Consider the following 26,978-nt stretch of genomic DNA (forward strand, 5'->3'; position numbering starts at 1 on the left):
TATAGTTCAATTTTATATACATAGGTATATATGGGCAAAAAAATAGTAACATTAAATGACTTAATAATTACTTTGGATTTAACTGAGCAATTTTAAAGTCAAAAATATGTTTTGCTGGTCTGCAACAGCTATACAGTAACATGTGTTGGTCATGAATCAGAAAAACCCGTGCTTTTACTAAACATTTTTTTTAATGTGTCTTGAGTTACCAGTATTTTGTTTTCCAAATTACCTTCAAAACAAAAAAAAATGTTCTTTTTACTGCATTTACTAAAATTTTTAGAGCTCACATGCTGAACTGATAACTCCAGCACACAAGCAGAGATTCAATACTGTATACAGATTACAGAAATAAAAGTTCCCAGGTTAGGGATCATTGTCTTGGAGAATGATTCATTTGCTATATACCAAAGCATTGAGTACTGTATTGTTAGAAGAGGAAGTGGTACAGTATTTACCTTCTGTTGCTACACTATCTCTTTTAAACAAAATTCCTCACTTATGACATTGATATTAAATTACTACTATATACCTCTGCAACTGATTTTTTTTGCCTACTGTGCAAACAAAAGGATAACATTGAAAATGCACAGTGTTGAATTTGAGAAAAAACAGACCAGAATTAAATCAAGCTTGCATAGCACTGTTTGCATACAGTGGTAGAAATTTAAAGGCCATTTATTAGAGGTGCTCAATAAAGTTATTAAGACAATACAGAGTGCCAGGTTTATCTGATTATGCATATATTTCCTGCAGTAGGAAACTGGTATAAAATACTGGATCAAATTCATCTTTGACAAAAGCACATGACAAACAGACTCTGTGGAGATGGTTCTGTATTTTAGGGTTAGATTTGGCCTGTAGTGTCTAATTAGCAAGGAACACTGACCCCAGAATTAATCCAACAAAGAAAATATTATGCATATTACATCTCAACTCTAAAGAGCTATTTTAATGCTTTTTGAAGAAAACTGAAATTTTCCACTTATACCCTTAGTTATTTAAGAGATCCAGGCAATGGTACTTTCACTTCCCACAGTTCTGATCTTAGTATAGGTTCTTGAAAATAAATACAGAATGTTTTTATTGGATAGTATTTGCCATCTGAAATACCGATTGTCTTGTTTGCAGGAAACTTGCCTATTCTATGATATCAGCCTATGTTGTCTTCAGATAAAGAGAATACTATTTCACTGAGCTAAAGTGCAATATTGTCCAAAATACTGTTAGCTACTAATGTATGGCAGCAAAACTAAGCTGATTATATGATGACATTAAGCTAAAGGACTTTTTATTCAGATTTCATCTTGTTCCTTGCATCCTGGGTATGTAGTTTATTTATTGTTATATAAACCTCAAAGGTTGTGATTAGGAAGAAATCATGCCATATTGATTAACTGTATTTCATCTTAGCCTGGATTATTTTTCTTTATGCAGCTGTGTGAGGATTCTTTTTCTATCAACTGAGAGAAATCAGTTGATAGAAAATCCTTTTCTGAAGTTTCTTCTTGTCACTTCCACTGCGTTGGAACATGCAGTAGAGACATATCTTACCCAGCTCAGGAGGTCATCCTACACACAGAAGTGAACATGGCTCACTAAGTGATAAATCACATTCTTCATGCTGTCATCTACACAGACACATGTTCCTTAATGCCTTAAGATGCCTCAAATTTTCTGAGTTCCCACACATCCCATGTGTCTCACTACAGAAAACAGGCCTCTCTTTATTGAAAAAAAAAAATAAGTATAAACTTTTGTTCTTTTGAAATGAAAAAAAACAAAGGTCTTTAAATTTGCTAAGGATTTAGAGAAATTCTCACTGCTAATTTGACTGCAAAATAGTATGGAACAATGATTGTAGAGTTGGCCATTTAAATCAGTCTCACATTCTGCCAGCAGTGAAGCTTACTTGAGACAAATGCTTCAGTAAGGTACACAAAAATGTCACTTTCTAGACAGTTGCACTGAGAATCTCATCTAACTTGCTGCTACAATTAGGATGCTACACATCATATAAAGTCCTGCACAAGTTCCTTAAAGTGAAATACAGTGTGTGCATATATGTTTTAATATATCGCGAAGTAGGGCATCAATAAGATCTCTTCATAAGCTTCCTATTATAGTTTGAGCCATCATAAAAAATTGCAGCTAGGAACACATCAATTCCGATACCTTATAAGCTAAATTTTCCCAGCACAAACAGATCTAGTCTCAATATATTCTGATCTTGATCAATTTACAAAATAGAAAATAGTGACTCTTTGATAACTCTAAAATATTTAAAATAAGGAAACACATTAGATTATTGGAGGGGTTTTTTTCTGTTCTGAGAATTTTGATACTCTTTGTTTCATCTTTAATGACAAATAGCTTTAATTTTCTAGTAATCACATCGTATCTTATTGCTGAGTTGACAAAGCAGCTATAATACCATAGAATACTTACAGGGCCAGTTTAAAGCATGTAATTTATCTCTATCAATGTGACACATTGTTAATAAATCCTAAATATTACGAATTTGTGTTTAGAAAAATGACAGAATCAAGCAGCAGCAAGGATAATCTTTGTCACCACGGCAACCATTCTGATACTTTATGAGATGGCAGCATGGTTTATAAAATTATTGCAAGGGAGTATGTATTTTAAAAGCTGTATTTCACTGTTTCTTTTCTTCAGTTATCAAGCAGACATGAAAAATAATCTTTCCCCTTGCATTCCTTGGATTTTGAATGGGTTTTTTATTTCCTTACATATGGATATTGCTTGGCACTGACTTCTCTAGACTGCAGGTCTTGTGCAGATATACAGAACATGCAGATTGATGAAATAATGCCAAGAAAGGAAGCTAGCAGTCTCCTCAGTGACCATTTCAAGATACTGAAAGGAGATATATTTGACCATATTGTTAGAAGGCCCGTATATTTATGTACTGTTGATCCAAAGCAGGCCCTCACAATCAGCTGATGATCAGCATCACAGGCAGCTTTACTGAAATAGCTGTTGAACATTCAGTTAGTGTACTAGCTTCCCCCACCCCTTACCCAGCTAATCTTCATTAACAGAAGTTCACAGTGTCTAATGACAGCCCAAAACTGGCTGCATGTTACAAAGCCCCAGCTGTGGGAAGATCAGGGTGGGAGAAAGAGAAAAAAAATACAGTTCACTGAATCTGTGAGTTAATGATGCAGCACTGTGCAGGTTTACATCAGTATGAAGGAAGAGCACAGCACCTCATGGTATAGCATGAGGTTCCTGGTTCCTGGAACAGTTCCCTTCTTCATCTGTTCTTGTGTTTCTCATTTTGATTTTTTTGTTATTTCCTTTTTTTGGTATAATAAAATATATTGCCTTATTCTTAGCCGTTTTAATTGTATAGTGTTATGATAGCACCTATCAGACTCAGCCTACATAAATTGCTTTTGGTACTACATGGACTTATAAAATGATATAATATCCTATCTCCTTAACACAGGAGTTGAAACTTTAAGAGGGGAACGTTTCTTCTTTTACTGGGAAAGCCCAGCCTGCATCTTGCTTCATTAAGAGGATGAAGTGGTGTGTAGCAATCTGGCATTGCTAAAACAGCTCCTAGACCTCACCCTCTGCTGACTTGTCATCTTAATGGTGAAATATACCTTAAAAAGAAAAAAACACCCTTCCTCCCCCAAATCCCCACAACAACAAAACAAAACTAAACAAAAAAAAGACAAAAAAAGACAAAAAAAAAAAAAGACCACAACAGCCAAACAGTAAACCAAACAAAAAGTGTCAATGGTATGAAAGGCAAAGTGAAAAAAGTAAAGGATTATTGTCCCCATCTGAAACTCAAAAATGCTTCACTCAAGTCAACACAAAAAGTCAGCAAAGGAACTGGGAATTTAACTCTGATTCTTGAAATTCAATACTATCCCCCTATTCTTAAAGCCATCCTGTTTCTACTTAAATACTGTAGTGAGGATGGAATATCAGTTTAGTGTATCTTTTAATGGTATAACTGAACAGATAGAATTTCACTTGAAATTATAATATATTGTTCTAAGAAAATGTTACCAGTTGGTCATCTTTTTTTCATAGTCTCTTGCAGGTAACACAGCAATATATACCATCAGTGTTTTGACATTCTTTCTCTTACAAACATCCAAGTGTGAAAAGGAAAATGAGTCTATTTAGAGTCCTGGTGAACCAGAGGTTAATAATTTGCTCCTGAGCAGTTAAAACCGTTACAGCTATTGCCAGCAATTTAATGGGGTGATATCCTTGCTAGTTTATCAAGACTAATTGGTAGCAGGCAGCTGATTATCCTGAAAAGTTGGTGGAAATAGATACTGAGGGCAAGGTGTGAGTGATGTTAAGAGCTTTAGAAGATGAGAAGGATGTAATTTCTAATGTGCTTCTAGATGCTGTCTGTATGAAGAATTGTAGTCAACTCTCCTGCTGCTGGTATCCTCTGGAGAAATTTGCAATTGTGCAGCTGATGTGTATGTTGAATCTAGATGACACCAGCTGGTGAAGATGACAGTTATCCTTGTGGGGCTGGGAGGAGAATAAAGGAAGTTGTACAGTAGAGCAACTTCTAGCTATCTAGTAATATATTGAGTAGCTGTACTCTAGGAAAGAAAAAACAAAACAAGTTTTGCAACAGGAAAAAAAAAGGGAGGAACAAAAAAAAAACAAAACCAAACCCAAAAGAACAGGCTATATTTAACTGGGGAATTAGATTGCTATATTATGCCTATATCCAGCAACAAAAGACAGTGTAACAGAAGGATTTAGGTACCAGCATTCAGTGTTGGAAACTGAGTGACACATATGACCAATTTAGGTTACTTCCCTACTAGCTTGCTGGCAGCACAGTCTTATCACCAGTGTTTTCTTAGATCTTGCCCTGTTCTGAGGATTCATGGCAGCTTCACACTGCGGTGCAGAACAACTTTTCCTGAAGTCATGTGTCATATGATCTTTCTTGAAAATGTTATGGGGAAAGAATTGCCTCTTACCAATGAAAATGCTGAACAGTTTGTGTGCTCATCCACTGTGTGAGATAATGGGCCACAATGCCTTTTAAATATGGTTTCAAAATTATTTATCCGTCTCTTTTGGAAATCACAACTACAATTTAAAGTGAGAATGTAGGTTTCTTTTTTTTTTCAAATTTTGCCAAATTATAGTGTTTCTTTCATTTGCTCTATAAGACTGATTTTGACAGAGATCACAGAATACTATTTCTCATTCTTCTTGGTGCAAGGCCCTCCACTTTGGTGTATATTTACCTCAAACAACATGTTGTTCCAAACTGTAAAAGTTGCTGTGAAGTGATGTTGGTTTTCCTAAACTTGTTCAGCAAAAGCTCAGCTACTCCACCTTAGCTGTTTTTATTCCCTTCACTTGATACTTTCTTTGACATCCCTAAACAGCTATCGGAGATAATCAAGAACATGACCTTCAGATTTTTCTGGACAATTTACTTATCTTGAGCAGCATACAGCAAAAAAGCAGGTTTTATGTTCCCTCAAGAATGCAGAGATTTAACATGGCCTTCCAGATACAGGTTAAGCTTCCTTTGTAAAGCCAGAAGAGGACAAAAAGAAATAGATTAGATTCCAGTTCAACAGGTATTCAATTGTTCCCATGCTATTGTAATTTCATTACTCTATAATAAAAATTCACTGTAGATGACCTGCTGGCATCATCATCAATGCTGAGATGTGCTTTTATTCCAGTGTGGTGTTATCTTATTTTTATTTTTACAAGACAGACATCAAAGGAGATGCATTACAAGGAAGACATTTTCAGAACAGTTTGCATGTTATTTTCATAACAGCAAAACATCCCAGTCCCTGTAAAGATTTTATTACAAGCCAGTCTTCCATAATCTCAAATTTTCTAAACTGAACTTATTCCACTCCTTTTCTCATTATGTTAAAGACAATTAAATATATACGTACTTTTCCTTATTTCTATGTTTGAAATAACGTTCCTCTTCTTATAGAATAAAACAGCTCTAGCAATTAAAGGTGAGTAGGCATATATCATAATCTAACTATATACTTATTTTATCAGAAAATTACTGATTGTTGTGATTTCCCTTTGTTGTTGTGTCATTGTGTCATTGACCTTCTGCCTTTGTTTTTATATGTTTGGGAATTTTGTGTACCTACTAAGTCTACTTAAAAACTTAATCCCACTACATCTTTTAATACAGAATTGTCTTTTAGCAAAATAGAAAAATATTTATTTTTCCTGAAAAGCTGTGAAGGAAAGTATGAAGGAATTAAAAGTGGAAGATATTAAATGGTTTTCAACTCTAAACAATTTTTACATGGCGGCAATTTTTATTCCAAGTATATAAATATGTTAAAAATGTTTTTCTCATTCCCACACTTCAGTTCTGTATCTTGGTTCTGAAATGTAAAAAGAACGCTAATTGCACTTTGACTAAAAGAAAGCAAAACAAAAAATAACCACAAACCTCCTAACCCAAACAAATCAGAGATAAGAGCCATGTGATCAAAACCAGGCTTTTCTTTTCCTTCTGTAGAAAGTCAAATTTTCTTGAAATGTTTCTTTTTATGGATTCCAACATGCAAAGATGTTATTGGACCAGTTTTAAATGACGTTTTTCATAATCAATTTTATCTGAGTCTGCATTTAACTGAATGTTATTTTGTGCCCCAAAAAATGCAGACAAAACTTGTAGACTAGAAGTAGAGTAAAATGATATATACAGTAATACATAAAATCTCTAATCTTGATTAGCATCAAATAAATTTTTCCCCATATAAATCTATTCAATAGGGGTGGTTTTGTGGAAGGAGGGAAAACAAGAAAAAAGAAATCACAAGACTAACCACAGTTCCTTTGCTCAGCTTTAAAAATTGTTAACTGCATATCCCACTTTAATGAATTAGTCTTCAAATACATATTCCTATATAAATCCAATCACTTCTAGAGCCAACTGTGGGTTTTTTTGAGTGGTTTTTAGGGATCTGGCATGCAGAGATACTGTTTCTATGGGTCGTGAACATGGGGCTCCACTTTTCATATCCTCTGCTTGGCATAGCAGTTGCTGTGAGGGGATCTGAGTTCACTTAGAAACACTGGGAACCTCCAGTTTTGGTGCTGTGGATTTAACTAGTTTTGGAAGGCCCCCTCACTTCCCAGTTCAGGTATTTACCCTGTCTCAGACACACTAGGCTCCCAGCCAGGGAGGCATCTTCTCTGGGAGTCATAAACTCCTCAGTGCTTCATTGCTGGGTCACAAATGTTTTCCACAAAGGTAACATGGATAGTTTTGCTTAGTGTTTTCCCTGATTTAAGAGGATAGCTTAAACAGCTGCAAGCCTTTGTGCTGCTACACTTTCAAGGATCTCTACTAGCCTTATGGCTCAAAATTCTGTATCTTTTGAAAGGTAGCTAGCAAGTCTGGATTAAAATGTTTAAGCTCAAGCTGACACATACTCACTCTTCTTCAGTAGGCAAAGAACTATAATTGAACTTCCCTGTTCCCTAGTGGCATATAGTTTTGTTTCATCTGGAGAATATGGAAGATAGTTTCTTCCCATTATAAAATGCTGATTTTTCATGTGTATGCTATTATTGTATTGATCAGAGTAAGTAAAACAAGATAAGATTGTTAAAAGAACATTAATAACAGAAATGGGTGCCACAAAAATGCAAAAAATATGTATCTGGAAAGCAGTTTAACATCTGAGAATTGAACCTATCAATGATTTTCATCTTTTAACACAGGGTGTACTTTACACAAAGATATGCAAAATGCTTTGTAGTAAAGTGTAGCCTAGGGAGACAGTGAAAGCCTTTTAGAGAGACCTATTATAGCAACTCATACACAGAAAAGTGAACATTACCATATGGCAACATAAAAGAAACTGAATTCAGAAGGCATTGACAGTGCAAACAGGTATATACTTTAGGGCTGAATGGAACTGCATAATTAATTTCTAAGACACATATAACAACCATATTGGCAACTCAGTTTTTAGGTTGCATCTTTGGTATTCTGAACTTTAGTAATTTTTTTGTTTGAAAACTGTTTTATGAACATGAATATTACCTCCAGAAAACCCATTTGTTTTATTTTTCCAGATTTGTTACTGTATAGAAAAAAGACTTCTAAATTATAAAAACAATGTTTGAATTTCAGTATTCTGCACAGAAATATAGTTACCATTTTAGCTAGCCATGTGAATTTTTCCAGATGTTCTTCTGAGATCAGCTATAAGAAATATTTATTTATAGCTTATAGTTATTTTAAACTTTAGAAAACCCTTGTAGCAAAGAATTTTATATATAAGAATCTGGACTTCTGTCCCATCCACTGGGTCAGTTTGACTTTTGGTCTGATCCCACAAAGCTGTTTTTATGTATTTAATAGATAAAAATTATCTGACACACATTTTAAATTGCAGGACCCTAAATATTTGTATGTTTTTAACTACCCTATCTGAATTCCTAAACCAGGCCTTTTCAGGTATTTACAGGCTAAAAAAACACTATCAAACTCAGTTTAGCACTAGGCTATCTAAGCAGATGGTTCCTACCTCTCCCCTTTCCCAGGGAAAGCTGTCATATAAGTCTGTTGATTACTCTTAAAAGGAGACATGAGAAATGATCTGGTCTCAGAATCCTTCCTTTTGGGAGCATTTTGGTGGTTGTTGGTGCAGATTAATATTCAGATCTGAATGAATAAGTAGTTTGTGCTGTTGTGCTAAATAAATAGAAGACTGAAAACAGAAAAATAAGGTGCTTTGCTGAACAGTTTATTTATAATTAACAAAATTTCTTGCAAGCTTTAACAGAAATTTCTGTGGTTTTGTGGTTTCTTGTTTTAATCTATGATTTTTTAAACTGCATTGTTCTAAAACAAAATAATTTATATCCAAGTAAAAAAAGGATCATTTCATAGAACTATTTCATACATCTTTCTACCTCATACGTAACTTAACTCACAGAAATTTAGCAATCCATCCCTACTTCAAGGAAATTCTTTCTTTTTATTTTTGATATAGAATAATCTTATGCCAATAAAGAAACTATTTGGTAATACAGATGTGGTTAACAGAATCATGAAGGTGGTTGATTTCTTACTGTGTTTTCTAAATTAATTGTATTTATTGAAATGAAAATTACTTACATAGTGACCTACTCATATGTTTGTGTGTGTGAAAGTGAGTTCAAGAAAGACAGAGGATTTAATCTAAGTAAAAATATAAAATCAAGGATGTCTTACAACAATTTCTTAATCTTTGAAGAATAGAGTAAAAAAAACTAAATAATTCTGACCTTAGAATATTTTCCAAAGGTTTCCAGCAACTTACTCATAAGGCCACATATCAAATTCATGTTTCCCAGCCAGAATGCATTGACTTTAACATACAAAAAACCCCCACTGTTATGTGTGCAGTTTTTTTCAGGTGTATCCTGACTACCTAAATGAGGAATCCATGTTCAGACTTTAAATTGTCAGATATCCATATGTAAACTGGAGAGAAGTTCCAGAATAGTTTAATAATTACATTATTAGCCATGGATGACAATGCTGAAGTGTCTGCACTTGCTTATATTTTACAGATCATTATTTCTAAATTTGTGCACCAGGTTTCTCAACTCTTTCACAAACTTTCAACTGATATCAGTAATATCCATCAAAAATGATATTTATCTTTTTTGTATAAAAATAATTTCTAGTAAAAAGGACAAAATGTAAGAAAACATACAGCTGTCAAATAATTGAATTTGTCTCTAAACATAAAACTAACCCCAAAAAAAATGAACTAGACTATCAGTCATAAAAATTGTTATAGAAAGAAATAAAGCCAACAGTTTATTAAGGCTGCAAGAAACAGTTATTAGGGTTCTCAATATCTTTTGTGAAAATGCTCTGCAGATTTAGCATGACGAGAATGCCCATTGTTAAAGACTTCAAAGTCCTCTACAGGATATTCTTTTACTACCTCCACCAGAGAACACTTTTTTTTTTCTTCAGACAATATCAAATATTCAGTCTTTTCCAACTATTAAAGATAAATATTAGTGATAAGACTTGGACTAGCAAAAATAATTGTAATAAGAAAGGCACTGGAGAGGAATTTTCATCCTTGCAAAAGGATTCTGAAACTGACATTAGTCCTGTTGAATGTGCAAGCCTATTGTCATTACATGTACTTTTATTATCTTTGCTTTTGATTTACATCTCTAGGAAGGTGATCTTTGCTTTCCCTGGGTTTGTAATTATCATTACACTTTTCTTCCTTCATCCTTATAGTGTCCTTACTACTCCCCTTGAAGTTTTTCCAATATGTAGTTCTACTGTGTCTTCTTATTTTTTTCAGTTACTATATTCCATTGTAAAGTAAATTTTGTGCTAATATTTTAGCATTCACAATATCTCCTAGTCAGCAAAGCAGAAGAGTGAAGTCTTGTCCATACACCAAAACCAGCTATGGAGATTTTTTAAAAACTTTCATCCTATTCATGTGTACCACAATAACTGTGGATGTGATCCAACACAAATAGTTAAAAATCAGGCACAGCAACTACAATGTACATTTCCAGAGTGAAATTTGAAAGATAATTTCTGTAAATAAGTGCAAACCATTAAACTGTTCATCTTCTGGAGAGATCACTAGTGTTCTGCACAGTCTGGGTAATATTTTGTTTAGGATATCCAAATGCCACAGGTATGTCCTACTTGCATGAGCTTGTCTGAGCCTTCACTTCCCAGGACTGCCTTTTGCACCCTATGAGCTTCAGCCCCGGGAGTTAACCTCACTGTGCCTAAGCAGAAAAGCTGTCGACTAGGATGGGACTCCTTGTCCCCTGAAAGATAAAGAGAAAAATCTTGAGTGCAGGTCCAGGAAGTAGAGAAAACCATTCAAAATCTGTTTTACTGCTCATTAAATATGTTAGAATTTGAGCCTTTTCACATCCATGTGGCTGAGTTACCCTGTAAGATAGTAAATCCAAAGGAATTACCAGCTCCCTGTCCATTTTATTCACACCAAAGACAGAAGACTTTCTCAAGCATTTATCTCCAGAGCAGGTCTGAGAATTTTGAATACTCTGGAAAACATTTCAAGCTGGCAATTAGGTACTCAGCTTCTCAGATGGAGGACTTTTAGGCCGGAACATTCACCTCATCTCTTCCAACTGACTAATTTGAGTATTTTCCAGCTGGATTCTATTCTATTGCCTAGTGCCCCAATGCAAAGTGTAAGGTATGTCACTGATTTCCAAAGAAGCAGGCATTGCAATGCTGAACATGGTATTGTCCAGAATATTTGTATGGATTAAGCCTTCCAAACAGTGAAGTATCCCACAGTACTCCCAGCCTGGTCAGCTACAGTGGCCCATGGTGAATAGACAACTTCTGCCCATGTACCCAGCATCCCTGCCAACAAAGCACTACATCTTTAGACTCTTTACACCCACTGTAAAATTAACAATGTGTTTCTCTCTTTGAGAGAAGAGACAGAGCAATGCTGAACCTTTTGTGATTCTTACTGGTGGAATAAAGACATAGAATGTTCTCCTGCACTGTTTATAAATTGTCTTCAATCCGAACATGAAGGATCATCCACAGAAAGATGAATGGCCCTGGTCTTCAAGCCCATTAATTCTTTGAATTCTCTATTGAGACTGACAAAATGTTTCATTAAACAGAAGCCTGATCCAGTTCCAATTAACTTCAGAGAAAACTGGATTGTAATGTCAGCACCAGTTGGGGTGATAGATTCTTCAATACAGGCATTTACCTACTGAGAATTTGATGGATACCAATTTCAGGTCACATACAGCTGGTTACACATCTTGCTCTTACCAAGCTTTGCTCGATTTGGAGAAATAAACATAGCCTTGCTTCGAAAAGCTTTGCATCCTATCATCAATATCTCAAGTTTTTAAATATATTTTCATTTTCACATTATAGAAGTTGAGCTTAAGTTTTATGTTTCAACATAACAATTTTAATGTTTGAAAAGATGTATATAGTAAATCCTACTTGCTCTACTTGTCTGTTTAAAAACTTCAATAGCTAAGTAACTTTTTCAACAGATTCAGTAGTTCTCCTTTTAGTTTTTCTTTTAGGTTGCTGTCTTGGCACAAGGCAAAATGCTTTTAGACACCTCGCCTTTATTTCTCACCAAATATCCTTTCTATATTGTTATTTCTAAACATTATTTTAATCCAGACATACACCTAACTCATATCAGCATTAATAAGAATCCCACATGCAGGGCAGGGGTATAGACAATATTCTGCAATTCTATTTTTTTAATGAACATTTTTCAGATTTTTTGGATAATAATGAAACTATCAAGAATTCTCACAGAGCAGAAAACAGTACAGCTAGTATTATTACTAGAGTTTCTCATTTAACAAGTTTTTAAAAACTCACAAGGTTAGTAGACTGACATGTAACTAATGACAGGATCTATATCACAAATATATTAGTTAATTCTTATAATGGTTGCAAAATATTTGCCCTCTAGAGTAAAACAAGTGACCAACCTTTTGTCAGGGAAGGTTCCACTTCACCTAAGACAAGAGAAAAGAACAGATGTCAGAGAAGAGGTATCATCATTTAAAAAAATCACTTTTTTTTCTCATGTGGGCTCATTTTAGTAAAAAAAAAAAAAAGAAAACAATGAACTATTCTTTATATGAAAAATGACAAGCACTCTATTCTGAGATTTTGTATTTTTCATAATGTATCTCACCATAGAGGTTTTCCTGGGTTTAGGGTAGATAAATTCAATGTGCAGTAGTAACCAAGGAAACATCAAAATCTGTGTTTGTTCTTCTGAATGTTAACTTGTGACTACAATTTACAATTTGCTTGATTTTATGCATGTTCCCCTGTTTTAAGGAAAGGTCCAGTGAGTGTTTCCGTTTTAGCTCCAAATGATAAAATGTAGATGCAGGTTAGCAAGGTTGTAAATCTAGCAGCTCTTCCAGTGAAATCCAAGGCAAAAAAAAATCAATTTCAGTGGAAATATGAGCACTTGATTGCTGCAGTGTGTATTCAACCTCCATGCAGGACATCAAATTTAAAGGAGTTAGCCTGAACGACTGTGGCAAGTGTGCAGCCTCAGCTGCACTGACTCCAGTCAACAGCAGACAGGGAGTTCACACGAACTTGCTTTTTATAATACAATGCAGAAAGTTGCCTGCTGTCTTTTCACACTCCTTTCTGATACTGATGAAATTCCACTTGGGCCAAAGGCTGGTAGGGCTGAGGTTTTCAAATACTCTGAGCATTCATATCTTGAATTTTGGTATCTTAGGTATTTTATGACCTTTCCTACTTGCATTAACACTTACCCACTGGAGCATTTGAAAGTTTGCTGGTTCTTTGGGAGTTATGAAATGATAAAAATGAACTGTTCAAATTTTAGCAAGCTTGCCATATTTCACCTTTTCTGTTTCTCAGCTGTATGAGAGACTGGCTTTCTGCTAGCTGCAAATTATATCTCAGAATAGGATGCCCAGTTCATAGGCTTACATGTAGCAGCCTATCTATTAGTATTCATATATTGTGCTAATATAAAAAGCTCATGCACACCTTTAAAAGGTAGAAATTTGATAATACCTGAAGTTTATGAACAAACTGGCAAAGTCATGTTCAGTACATGTGTTTTTTAATTATATCCTGATATAGCCAAACAGAATATAAAATAAACTACCATGAAATGAAGATGTGTCTCCTACACTCGTAACTTGTCAAAATGACCAATACGATGTGACTTTATGATCCACTACTGCTCTACTTATACCAGGGAGCTATTTTTATTTATGACAGAAGGCTACTTATTTCCAAATTTGAAAGGTTGGCAATTTATATTCATTTATCAGATGATGTCAGATGAAGAATGTTACTATAATGCAGAAGTATAGCTTCTAGTAAACTGAATTATTTGCAATATGCCATCCAAAATCTGGTCAATTCAGCCAAAATGCTATTTTTTTCTTTGTCTTTTCTTTCTTTTTTTATTCAACATATTCTTCTGTCATAAATATGTCAAATTAAAAAGTTGTAAGTTTCTTGGTCTATCTTGTATGTTTATTGGAATTCTTTAAATTCTTGCCAATTAAAAGAAAGTGGCTACTGCCGTTCTCTGAAGCAATATCCTGATGCATATTTTGGTTGTGGCTTTGAAGTATGTATAAATTAGTGCTCTTTACTTTAAGATGTACTAATGGTAATAGTACGTTCTGACAGCTTTCCTGTAATGGTACATTAAACATGAAATGAAAGCTAACAAGGAGATCAATTTACTGGTTGGAATAGCCAGTAGATGCTTTATTAGCAACAATGTTCACTTTTCATTTTGTTTGACCTTCTTGTCTGTGAGGTTAAAAGCTGAGTAAGCCAACATAATGCATGTAAAACAGCAGTTAGAGCAGTTACAGAAATCTTTACATTACAAATACCTTCATCACTGTCGTCATCATCACTCCATACGAGGTCAGACAGTAAAGAAAAAAAGCCATAAAGCCAATCAGTGGATTCTTCCAGTGTCTCATGAATGATTCTCAGTGGTTCTGTGCTGAGCTTGTGAACAGATCTTCCTGAGTGCAGAGTTTAAAACAAAAGCCATTTGAAAAAAAAATAAAGAATACTCCTTCAGAGATTAAAGTTCATCTTCATTTTATACAGGACTACTTATACTATCTCCTTTAACAGAAACAAAGATTGTGAATGTTAATTTTTATTAATTGAGGACATCTCTCCTTCTTGTCCAGGACTGGTATAAACTGTATCCTACTATATTTGCTATTTGCAGAGTGATTAGGGACCCAGTGGATAATTTGAGCTGACACTGCACTCCAAGTTCTGGCTCTTCTTATGAGGCTTGGTTGGGCAAAGTATAAATATAGATTTGATTCTACCTCTTTTTCATCCATTTAGATAATCTCTTCCTTTCAGCCCAGTTTTTTCACTCTGGCTCAGGCCATCTGCCTCTTGAGGACTGTTTAGGATTCACTGCAGTCTGTGTCCCACTCCTCATTTCTCATGTCCCCTTGAGCCTCCTCCTTTACACAAGTCCTGGCTGATGAAATTGCTAACCACAATGACTTGGCTAACCACACAGACAGGTCGTATCATTGCCATGGAGTACATGTAAAGGATGGGAAGAAGGAAGCTATGTATAATCAGGCTAAGATAAACCTGAGTCCAGAATAAAGGGGAATACAAATTCAATTGTGACACAGGGTCAGCTACTTCCAAACACGTACTACTGCGTATGTGGTTCTTCTCTTTCTTACAACTCTTCCAGAGTTTCTTTCATGCACATTTGTGCACATTTGCATATTTAACCAGGTCTGGTGCTACTGCTGCTGCAGGCAAGTAAGATGGCAAACAAGGAAGCTGTGAGGTTCTAGGTGCTTCACCTTTGTGGCACCTCCAATGGAATTAAGGCCCCTGCTCCCTACTGTATCCACACCCAAGGAGAGCCACCATCAGTGGGTATTACCAGCAGAAGGCTTTTCCAGTTGTGATTTCACCAGATTTCCCCCTACCATGTTCCAGAGGAACTTTCCAGCCTCTGACAGAGTATATCTTCTGACCTTTCTGTCCAGTAAACTTTTATTTTCTTGAAATCTGTACCAACCACTGCTTAGGAAAAAGGACAACTCTCACTCAGTTCATGTTACTGTTCACTGTGCTTGAAAAGGCAGCCTGAATGATTGCCCCATCTGTGTGAAGGTTTCCCACAAATGTAAGCAATCACAAAAATCACAAATGTGATTTGAATCATTCACCTCATCTTTTTTTCTAGGCATTTCAATGGAAATGCATGCTCAGTAGTAAGATGGCAGCTGTATCTCTGTTTACCACTATCTTTCTGTATGCAAATGTTTTAGTAGGAAGTTAAACACAAGTCTCTCCAGAACTACTTCTGGTTGCAGTATTCTGATTACAAGCCAAATCTTAGCAGTAATCAGAAGTATTCTTACATGGACTTGCAGGTTACAAAGACAGGCAAAGTGCAGGCTTGAAGCAACTTCTTTAATGGCAGCAGTATGAACAGTTGTTTTCTAAAAGTGCTATAATGAAATATACAAGTAACTTTATTTGAAATACAAATGTATCACTAAATAATTCCATTTATTTCTAATTAGTTAATCTGAAGCACAAAAGACCAGGCTGACTTTCTATTATTTTGCATCTGTTTAGTAATGATGTATACCAAAGAAATATTTTTATTAATATTTTCTTGAAGGTTGTATTATACAGATATATTCTACTAAACAATCAGGCACATCAAATAAATTAATCAAGTGCCATGATGAAATGACATAATTGCAAAGAAATATGTGTGATCTCTTAATTTAATCTACTATTGTTTGCACTATTGTGTTCAGAATGATTGAGTAGTATAACAGTGCATGTGCACTCTGCTTTTCATGAGGCATTTTATTTTCATTGGCCTCATGCATTGAGATGTAGAAATTTTATTTTTTCAACTGATTTGCCAGAAATACTTTCCTCAACTGTTTACAGGAAGAATGAATAGTTATATTTACGTTATTAAAAATAACTCTGAAACCCGACCCCTGATGTTATTGCATTTTATTCTAATCTAGAGGTGCTAAGGAATCCAAGGGGACTAATAGAATGGGCATTACCAGAGGGATCTTAGCATAACCAAGGGTTTGATTCACAAGTACGAATGGTTTAACTTTTGACAGATGCCTTGATTTTCTTTCTAGCTTTCCACCTACCCTTTACCCACTGATTGCATAGGGATGGCTCAGTTACTTTTACAGCCACAGGCTTTTAGAGCTGCAGGGACTACAGCTGTAAACTAGTCAAGAATTGATGTCAATTTATTTTAATGTACTGGTCTATCAACTAGCAGTTCAAGAACCTCTTCATAGATAGCAGAGCTGTCCCCCTTGGGCAGGCAAAGGAAGTGCTCAGAGAAGAGCAAGATCAAGAGCAGAGGAAATTATTCCAACCACCCCAAGGCAAGCCATCTTTGCTGGTGAATCAGAGCCCTCAACATCTTATCCTGGTCTTTAATTCATGACATCTTCATAGCAAACTGTGAAAAGGGATTAGAAATTGTAAGTGTCCAGAGGAAAAATTCTCCAGCTACACCTACACTAACGGGCCCAAGCTGCAAATCCTGTTTAACATAGAAAGTTTTGGAAACTGGGGGCTGGGTAGAGGACACTTCAGTGGTATTTGCAAAATTAAATTTTGCATACAAACAGATACTGTAAGATCCACTTGCAATTTAATGCACAGGCCTGGAAAGTTGTCTCTTTGTGCATAGATCTTCTGTCTGACTTCAGTTGTATTTCCTAAATTTTTAAAAAGTAGTGCCAACAGTAACAATGTGTCCTAAAATGCTTAATAACATCACACCAGGAAATGCTGAAGTGAAAACTATTACTGGTCAAATCCATGCTTCTAGCTCTCCCCAAAACTTTGACAATAGCAGGTTCTTTTCCTAGTAGAACGAAACACACAAGAAACAAAGGAAATAAAGCAATTCAGGGTGTAACAAGTAAAGAGAAAGATGTCACTTCACACACATGCAAAGATAACTATTTTCAAAGGATTTGCATACTCTTACTTCAAGAGTGAACAAAGTTTGAGTTTGATATTTGGATGTAATTTAATTTTTTTTTTAATTTACAAATGTCCAGCAATGGTACAGTATGGAAAATTTCTTTAGAATATCCTTGGATTCCACACATTCAGACTGGATTAACTGTCTTCTGTCTGACTTTTCATTTCTTGGCAGATCTCAGAACATCATTTATTGCAAAACTAAGTTAACAATATACTTCTCTTGTGAGAACACATTACATAGTATGTAATATATCATTTGTTCCTAACATGTAATTATAAGCTCTAATATTTTATGCATGGTATACAATGTATGATAGATACATTGTATATTTAATCTCATATATAATCTTTTGTGCTGGGAGTAGAAGGGGCAGGATCTTGAATTTAAACTGTAAACAGCAATTATGAATGCAGAGTATTTCTCAGATAGATAGATACATGCTGTAAAGTTCTACCTTTTGCTGAACTTGTAAATAAGGACTGAACCAGTTCCTCTTAGATAATGTAGTAGAAAAAAACTAAATGTCTGTCGAAGGAGGAAGGAGGGGAAGGAAGTAGATGATTGCACAGCAGGTTAAACTCAGGGATGAAACATGCAATTAATATTGAATAATTTTTCTGTCAGTATGTAATTTCATTTAATCGCACCTTAAATTCAGATTATCTTATCTATCTGCCAGATGTACCTTAAAGCCAGGTGTTTCCCTAGTGGTTTCTAGACTCCTTAAAAACCAGTGCAGAAAGACATACTGTGACCTTCAGAATTCCACTCTTGCTTTCCTCTGACATATTTTTAGGGTTATATTAATTAATTTCCAAAGATGTCTGTTCCTTTCCATTGACTAGTAAGGAAAGGAAACCTGAAAAATTAGCACAGATATGACAGTTCATTTTCCTGTGACTGAGATGTGTGACATAGATCCTACTAGTAGTGCTGCTTCATATTTGAATCCTTTTCACTGTGCACTTTTGCTAGGCACTTACATTTGTATCTTTGCATTCATAATTGATATGACTATTTACCTTGATAAACCATTTGCATTCCAAACCAACACTGGTATCACCAACAATGAATTACTATAACATTTTGTTTTGTTATGTTTTCTTATTACTTGGTACAGTATAAGAGACGTTTTTCCGTAAAAAGTTCAGTAAAAGTTCAGCACTACTTTGCTGGCACTTTCATTGCTATGAGAATAATGAAGTTTTGCCCTTTTTTTTCTTCCCCCCCCCAATTATTTTCTCAAAAACTTTTTGGTAAATGCTGAAATTTGGAAGAGTTAAAGCTACAGAGAAAGAATCCCCACCAAATTGAGTGACTTACTTTGCATACTACCTTTCAAAAAACTTTGCTGTAGGAAAACCCAATTGAATTTTGTTGGGAATGTTTGCTACTTGTTACAGATATCCGTGAGAAAATTTCGAAGCTTGTTTGAATTTTCTTTATGAAACATATGCGAATTTGGTTAAAACTTCTTTAAGAAAGGCTTTCAGATATTTTTTAGGTAGTACATACTTATGAAAACTCCTTATGTATTTTGAAACTGGCTGTCATGATCATTAAATCAAAATTAAACTACTACAATTCTTTTTAGTTCTCCAGCATTATTGGTTCAAAACAATAATTTTATTTAAAATGTGACAACAAAAATTCTAACCAACTGATTTCTTCAGTTCTGAGCTCTGCTTGGATCATTATTTTCACTTCAATTGATTTGAAAATTGAATTTGCCCCTTTTATAGTAATTAACAACTCACACTTAACACAGCTTTATGAAATCAACCAATGACAGACTTCAAAGGCCCTTCAATCAGTATTAGGTGCATTCTTGAGACATAAGACAATTATCGTAAACTGACAAAGTCACTTCAACTTCAGTAAAACTGAGGTATTTTGTGAACAGAAGAAACCTTTTTTTCATCAGGACTGATAATGGGTCCTTTATCAGTGGCTTTTGGAAACAGGAATTAATTACATGGTAGCACCTCAAGCAATTTGGTTGTGTTTCATGGTTTGTGTCATTTATTCCTGTGAAGTGCACAACAAAAAGTGACTAATTGATTTACCTGTGCAAATCACTTTATTCATTATTCCTGTCTTAATAACTCTGATATGATTGTAGTCTCCTATCAATCTGTTTTGCTTGTCAAATAGTTAAAAACATACTCAGAGTTCAATCTCTTTTAAAAGTTGGGGGGAGGGGGGTATAATGAATTACAGTGAGTTACTTAATTGTTGGATTTTCATCAATTACATATTTTGACTCCAGTGAATTGAATGCAATTAAATTATAAATTATGGTAATTATCTGGTGTAAAGACTGATCTATGAGATATAATCTAATACATTGATATTGACAAGGTACAGCTGATGAAGACAGAGAATTTCTGTCATGTTTGATAAAATACAAAAGTGTAACACTAATTTGTAATAATAAAACATATCCAACTTTAGTAAAATATTCTGTTATAGAGACCTGTATTTTAATTTGAAACTTTATATGTATTTTTAATATTTGTTCCTAGTAGTAGCATCTTGTTTCTACTCTGTGATCTTCTGAAGGGTAATAACATATAAAATTCAATTGATACATAAAGTCTTCCATTATTAATATTGTAGTTTACCAACATAGTTGTCCTTAACTATTATCTACTTATTTCATATACTAACATCTGGCATGCTTACGACACTAATCTGCAGGACAGACTCTATTGGATATCATTGAATTATAAGCATAAATATATAAAATTAATTATATTGAATTGTAAATACAAAAACTATGCCAAACCCCCCTCAGACTCAATATTACCCAGTAATTTCCATTATATAGGTACTTAAGTTGTAAATATGAAGACTGCAGTTTGTAGAGTAAATCTTTTCTGTCTCTAATATCAGCCAAATGAAAACAAAGTAGCTATAACTAGAATCTAGTTGCCAAACTTCAGAAAGAAATTCACAAAGGGTCACAATCTATCAGTTAATACCAGGTACTTTTGATATAGTCACACATTGTTGTAGATAGCTTGATTTGAAATCAGCTCAAAGACTTGGTTTGATGGATCAGACCCTAATAAGGTTGTGTTTTCTGAAACAGGAAGACATTTTATCTAAAGTAATCTGAAGATTTATTCTTCATCATTGTAAGTATTCAATTCTCTAAGAACACAGATCTCAACTTTAGATTAAAAAAGCATTGCAGTTAAAAAATTGTACAAGAGCATTTTTAAAGCGCAATTAGGAGGGTAAATTGGGTATCTCTCAGCTTGTCACCGTTTCCTGGGAGTCTCCTGACTAAGAGCATCTCTTAGCTGACAGATCTATTTCAAGCATGTATGGAAATGGGGAGGAGGCTATTGCAAAGAACTTTGAAGCCCCAGCGAGCCAGCGTTGGGGTTAGTGGAGAAGCAGTGGTGCCACATCCTGGCACTCCACTAGTGCCCATGCTTTGTTATTGCTGTCTATCAGACTGCACGCACACACGCATATTGAGAGCACTGCAGGCAGAAAGTCTTTACCAGGTGGTAAACAGGGATCATCACAATGTTGTGAATAGGTGGCTATAGCGGATGGCAACAGGATGAAACCCAGAAAGGCCAATGAAAAAAAGGGAGAAACACTGTTAGTGATAATGAACATCCTCAGCTGTCACTTGACTAAAGGAAGCAGTTAAGAAGTGAAGTGAGGAATTATTTAATTTCTGTGGGTCTGCTTTTATGAAGCAGAAATTGGAGTTCATTACAAAGAAAACAATACACTGTAGATGTGAAATAATACAGTAAGAGAGCAATGTAAAACATGGCTAAATAGGGCATAGGTATTTTCACAAACTACAAACATTCTACTGCTGAAAAAGAATATATGACATAGAGTGGATTTTAGTTAAATTATTTAGATTTCTTCATCAGCAAGTAACCAAAGAATTACACTACTGCAATTGTTACTGAAATGAATTACTGGTTTTGTTTGTTTAAAATTAGAAATTTCACAGATACCATTATGGACCATAAATTTGAGTTGTGTTTTGTATCCCATGATGTGAACTTAAACATACAAGGACTTTCTCTTCTTAGATCCTTCCCTATTTATTGAGACAGTTTCTGAAATGTCATATTTTCAACTTCATGACCTCGTGAAGTTTGATCTATCAGAGTTTTTCATCTTATATATGCTAGACCATTTGGGATAAACACAGTACTTGCAGCACTGCAGTACTTCATAGACTGTAATTCTTTCCAGCATAATTTAATCTTCTGGGGGTTTATAGCTCAGCTGTGAGATTTACTGCAGTGTGAATCACGGAAAATAAGATGTCATCTGGGCAGCCCTTCTTTAAACTAGAATAGGGTTTAAATCCCTTTAATTGGTATATCATTATGTTTTATCATTATGGAAGACAGTGAAAAACAAATTGTTTTGTAGGTTTGAGTGCATTATTTGAAGTACCATATAATTCAATTAAAAATCTCATTAAGAACTTTGCAATGTATAAACTCTTTATTCATGCTATGGATTGACAACTTTAAATACAGTAAAAATTGTATTTCAAAAGATTATAGCACTGTTTTGATAAATTCCAAGGCAAGCACAGTAAGGGTCAATGCCTTTTTTACCAGTTATTTCAAATTGGTGAGACTTTGAAACACCTCTTCAACCAAGAGACAAAATTATTTGTTCCATTAAGTTTTCTGGTGCTTTAAACTAAGCTGGAAGTTTATTCTTTCTCCTGTATAAGTGCAAAGGTAGTATCAGTTTTTGGATATACCGTTACAAATACAATAGTAAATATAAGTACCATCTTATTTTTGCAATTGTTAAAAGTTTCCAGTGATTACGAGTTCAACAGAAAGACCACAGAGTGATGACACTCTGGGAGAAAAATGGATGTATACATTCCTAATAATTATTATCTCACCAAAAAGAAAAAAAAACCCAACAAAAAAACCCAACAACAAAAAACCCCAGTAGGATAGCTGTATTTTGTTGACTTCCACTTCTGTCATTGACAGGCATTGCCCCCATAGAGATCTGCCATCATTACAGGTCTCTAAAAAGCCTCTTTATGGCTAAGCAAAAGGAATTATCCACCATAAAGAATCTGTTCCTTTTTCTTTTAAGAAAGCAGTCACCACAAAATGGCAAGTTCACCATGCTATGTGTGTCTGCTAATTTCACTTAGATTATTTTGTGGATAGGCTTGGGTTGTATAGATTTAGTGAGTTTTATTAGGTTTGATATAGTTCAGCCTTCAGGTGACTGGCTAAATCACTATCCATTTACTCTGAATATTGAAAGCTCTGGATCTGAAATTAGGGCTGTGTTAATTAGCTGTAATTGGTCACAGAGATGGCAGAGAATTCTGAACACTTTATTAGCCCATTAGCAAATGTGGATTCCTGGGCAATCAATCTTCAGGATTGAAATAAATTATTTAGTTACATTTACCAATTAAAATATATAATCCAGTTATGTGTACAAGAAATGCATGAAATACATTCCTGAATTATGAAACCAATTAAGATGTATTTTCTAAACACAAAGGATGGTAGTAATAACAAACTGTTGCAAAACTCACATCAAACCAAAATGAATCATTTTCTGCATTTCTGAAAACACTGAGAATGTATGAGATCTTCCAATGCTGCTTATTCATACACACTACATGCTTCATGAGATTCCTAGTTTCTTATCTCAGACTTCTGTAATGCATGTCACCTTCATATCACATTAGAAATATTTCAGTCATGTTTATAGTTGTACAATTCAACATGGTAGGAATGCAAGCTTTCATTTCTTTCCTCAAAGGAATGGGCATAATAAAGTGAAACACTGCAAAAATTAATTTCCTTCTGGGTAGATAGAACAAAAGCAAATCTTTCAGCACTGATCTAATTCTTGTCTCATGATCTCCTCAAAATCTACTGCCAAAGTTGATTTGCACATCCTATCTCTGTTCTAACCTCTGAGCAAACTGACACATAACCACCAAGGAGGCCCCACTTTACACATGCAACCCATAACACAGGGTCCTCCTGCAATATTTTACATCATAATCAGCACCTCCTGAATACTACAGAGCACTACAGAAATTACAGTCAGCATGTTCTGGATGTGTAAAATTGCACAAAATATACCTTAAATCTTTCTATGAGTGGAACTTGAATTCAGGTAATGTAACTTCAGCTACCTAATACCTTATCTTACCTCAGTTCTAACGGCTCCCTTTCAAATACCAAATAGAGAGGGCCCCCCCCCAAAATTAATTTAGCACATCTATTTTACAATGAAAACAAACACCTCATTTTCATATAGTTACTCCTGGTACAAATTTCATCTTATATAAACTGTCAAAATTCCCAAACTTGCTAGTTTACTTCTGAAAGAATGTAAAACCATAGTAATCGAGAAGAAAAATTTATGTTGTGGCACTCTAACCATAGAAGCAACTTGAAGTTTATACTGATAAATTAAAAGAATACATAAGAAGTAAAATATATATACTTATACTTTATGTCTATTTTGAATTAATTCCCTTTAAGGTAACAAGAGCAATATTGTTGATTGTTAAAAGGTAATGACAGCAATATTGTTGATTGTTGAAATAAGAAAACAATGCTTGAGTTCAAGTCTAAACTACTTTCTACTCTGCTGATGTGTTTCTACTTAGCTCCATGAATATCTGTGTATCTGGGTAACCCATAACTTAGGACATTCACTTCCTTTATTGGCCAGAGGCTAACAGCTCTGTAGTGTAATCAGGAGGAACAAAACTGTATATTCCTCAGACACAAGGTTCCTAGCCTGGTTTGCTATGTCAAGCCTCTCCTATTTTCTGGCGAAGTCAGTCCTGTGTAGTACAGTCACTACTAGCAGCTCTGCTGTGGAGACAGTCATTTCTTGCACAGAAATGTGGTGAAAGTTTCTGGTAGCAGCCTGTAGGTTGAAGTCCCCTGTCATCTTTGTAACCGCTCTTTAAAAAGTTGCAGGATGCTCCTAGGTCACCTCTCAGTTTTCTCTTCTCTAGGCTGAGCAAGTTTATCTCTCTCAGCTTGCTTCATTCATATGCTATGCATACTTTCTAAACTTGGACTTCATGGAACTTCAGGTAAAGAAATGGGACAGAAACTGAATGCACTGAATTCTGAAAGTATTATTTAAGGAAAAATACACTGAATATTCTGTGTTTTATAGATTAAAAATGTACAGTTGAATATTATGTCTTTGTTACCCTTCATTTACATTTGAAAACTAGGAAATTAATTTTAATCATGCTTGCAAAACTAAACTTACAGTCCTGAAAATAATCATTCACTTTTTTAATGCAGGTCTGGTTGTTCAAAGAACAGTGACAAACCCAAGAGAAAATTTCACTGGATTTTAGAATTAATGAGTCCCTGAAAAATACACTTCAGATTTTGCTTTCTATATGAAAAGATAGGATTACCTTCAACGGACACAAAAGGCCAAACTCCCAAGAGGGTGAAAATCATTTAGTGTCAGTAACGCCTGACAGGTGCTCCTATGTGAAATCTTCAGCTATGTCCATTGACTTTTTATAAGTTAGTGGGTTTAAACTAGAAATAACAGACTGAGTAGGAACTCAGGAGTAGAAAAGCAAGGGTCATGATAAGAACTGTGTAGCTGTTGTTGGTATGTAAATACAAATAACAGTGAAATGAATCCTGGTCTAGAGGAGCACAGCAGTTTCTCCTCTTAACATTTCACCATTAAGACCCAATTTAAAAGGTAGCTTAATTTATCACTTAGGAACAGAAATATCTTTGGGGAGGAAAAGAAACAAACTCATGAATTCAAACTCAAAATACTAGAGTATCATCTCGCAGAAAACTCCACAAAATACAAACTCACCCTGCAGATTAAATTTTACATTATTTTATGTCTACAGCTTGGTCTGAAAATATCAGTTGCCATCAACACCTGTGGGATTTAAACTCATTTAACCAATACAACATGGACATCAGATTTCCATCTGCTTAGAAAATTTCCACAGTCTGCAGTACAAATTCAGATTCTCATTGCTTAGCAGTACCCTTACTAGTGTATTGAGCATGTTTGAGCTCACAGACAGTTCAAGAATTGCTTACTGTAAGAGTTTGTGCCCTGGCTCTTGACTGCTCATTGAAAAAATGTTAAGAACTTGATTGATTGGTTGATTGATTGATTGACTGATAGTTCATATGGAAATTTAAAAGCAGAATATGGTGATGTCTCTTGGTTTTTATCTGCCTGTGCTGTAGCATTAAGCATGTGGTGCCATAATTAAAATCTGATGCCTGTTTTGGGAGGATTGTTCAAAAATAACTTTATATTTTGCTGGGACTCAAGTGACTTCCTTCTGAAAATGAAGACAGATAAGAAGCAAAAAAAAATGAGAGGTATATGATATGTTTTCTCCATATTTCAAGCTTCTGTGTCACCCATTGATACAGGATAGGTTGGTTTCTTTCAAGATCTGTCTCAAAACCATTTTAAGTAAATCTTGAGGCAATATTGATATATAGAAGGACAAAATTCTATGGATTTATCAGTAAACGAATAAAGTCCAGGAAATTAACTTTGAAACATCAACTCAATTTGTTTTGAATTAAAAGGCTGAAGTTTTAATTTCAATTCCTAGCAAATTGTTGTTACAGATGTGATAACTTTAGACCTGGAGATCTTATTTAAAAAACAAAACACCCATAACCATTTGTTTTCTGTTGTACATACGTTTCCTAGTCATTACAGGCTGTTTACCTCACAGAAGTTTAGCTTGCTGAAGACTATGCACCCTTTACAAACATAGGTAGTCAATTTATTTTGCTTTTCACTAGATATTATTGCCAGATACAACGCATAAAAATCATGTATCAGTGAGGTAATTTCTCTTCTCCCTCCTTTCTTCTCTTTTCTCAACCATGATCATATTCCTTGAGCCACCCACTTCATTTTCATCTTTAACTTCAGTAACCAATATGTACCCCAAAAGTTGATCTTCAGTCAATTTGCCAAGTCTTAAACTAGGCTAGAATTATGGCCTTATTGAAAACAAGGGCATAACTTAGCTAATATTAAGAATCTGGTCCTCTGTGCTTATGTTTTTTTTAAGATGAATTTAGGGTTACCATGTTTAGAAATTATCTTTTGCACTTTTCTTGCCACTGAGATATACAAGCATGTCAGAATACTCAAGGCAGCTATGAAGTTTTTAAAATATATTACAGAAAATGTGAATTATTTTATTCTTCTTGAAATATTTTTATATAGAGATTGCAAAACAGAAATCTGACCATATGTGCTCATATGCATATTATATTACTGTCAACATACACATTTTCCAAGATGACAATGAGCTGCAAATGAAGACAT

At 34.7% G+C, this 26,978-nt stretch overlaps 1 protein-coding gene across 1 annotated transcript in view; it reads right to left on the minus strand.

Annotated features, from left to right (window-relative positions):
• The window catches only part of TRDN (triadin), a 226,918-nt gene that overhangs the window by 170,572 nt on the left and 29,368 nt on the right, over positions 1-26,978 (minus strand). Inside the window, exons 3-5 of the mRNA XM_034060756.1 lie at positions 21,128-21,169; positions 14,455-14,592; positions 12,532-12,558 (exon numbers count right to left, since the gene is read on the minus strand). Coding sequence (XP_033916647.1) covers positions 12,532-12,558; positions 14,455-14,592; positions 21,128-21,169 — 207 coding nt within the window. The remainder of the gene's footprint in view (positions 1-12,531; positions 12,559-14,454; positions 14,593-21,127; positions 21,170-26,978) is intronic.

Source organism: Melopsittacus undulatus, chromosome 3, assembly GCF_012275295.1.
Source record: "Melopsittacus undulatus isolate bMelUnd1 chromosome 3, bMelUnd1.mat.Z, whole genome shotgun sequence".
In the NCBI taxonomy this organism is placed as follows: domain Eukaryota; kingdom Metazoa; phylum Chordata; class Aves; order Psittaciformes; family Psittaculidae; genus Melopsittacus; species Melopsittacus undulatus.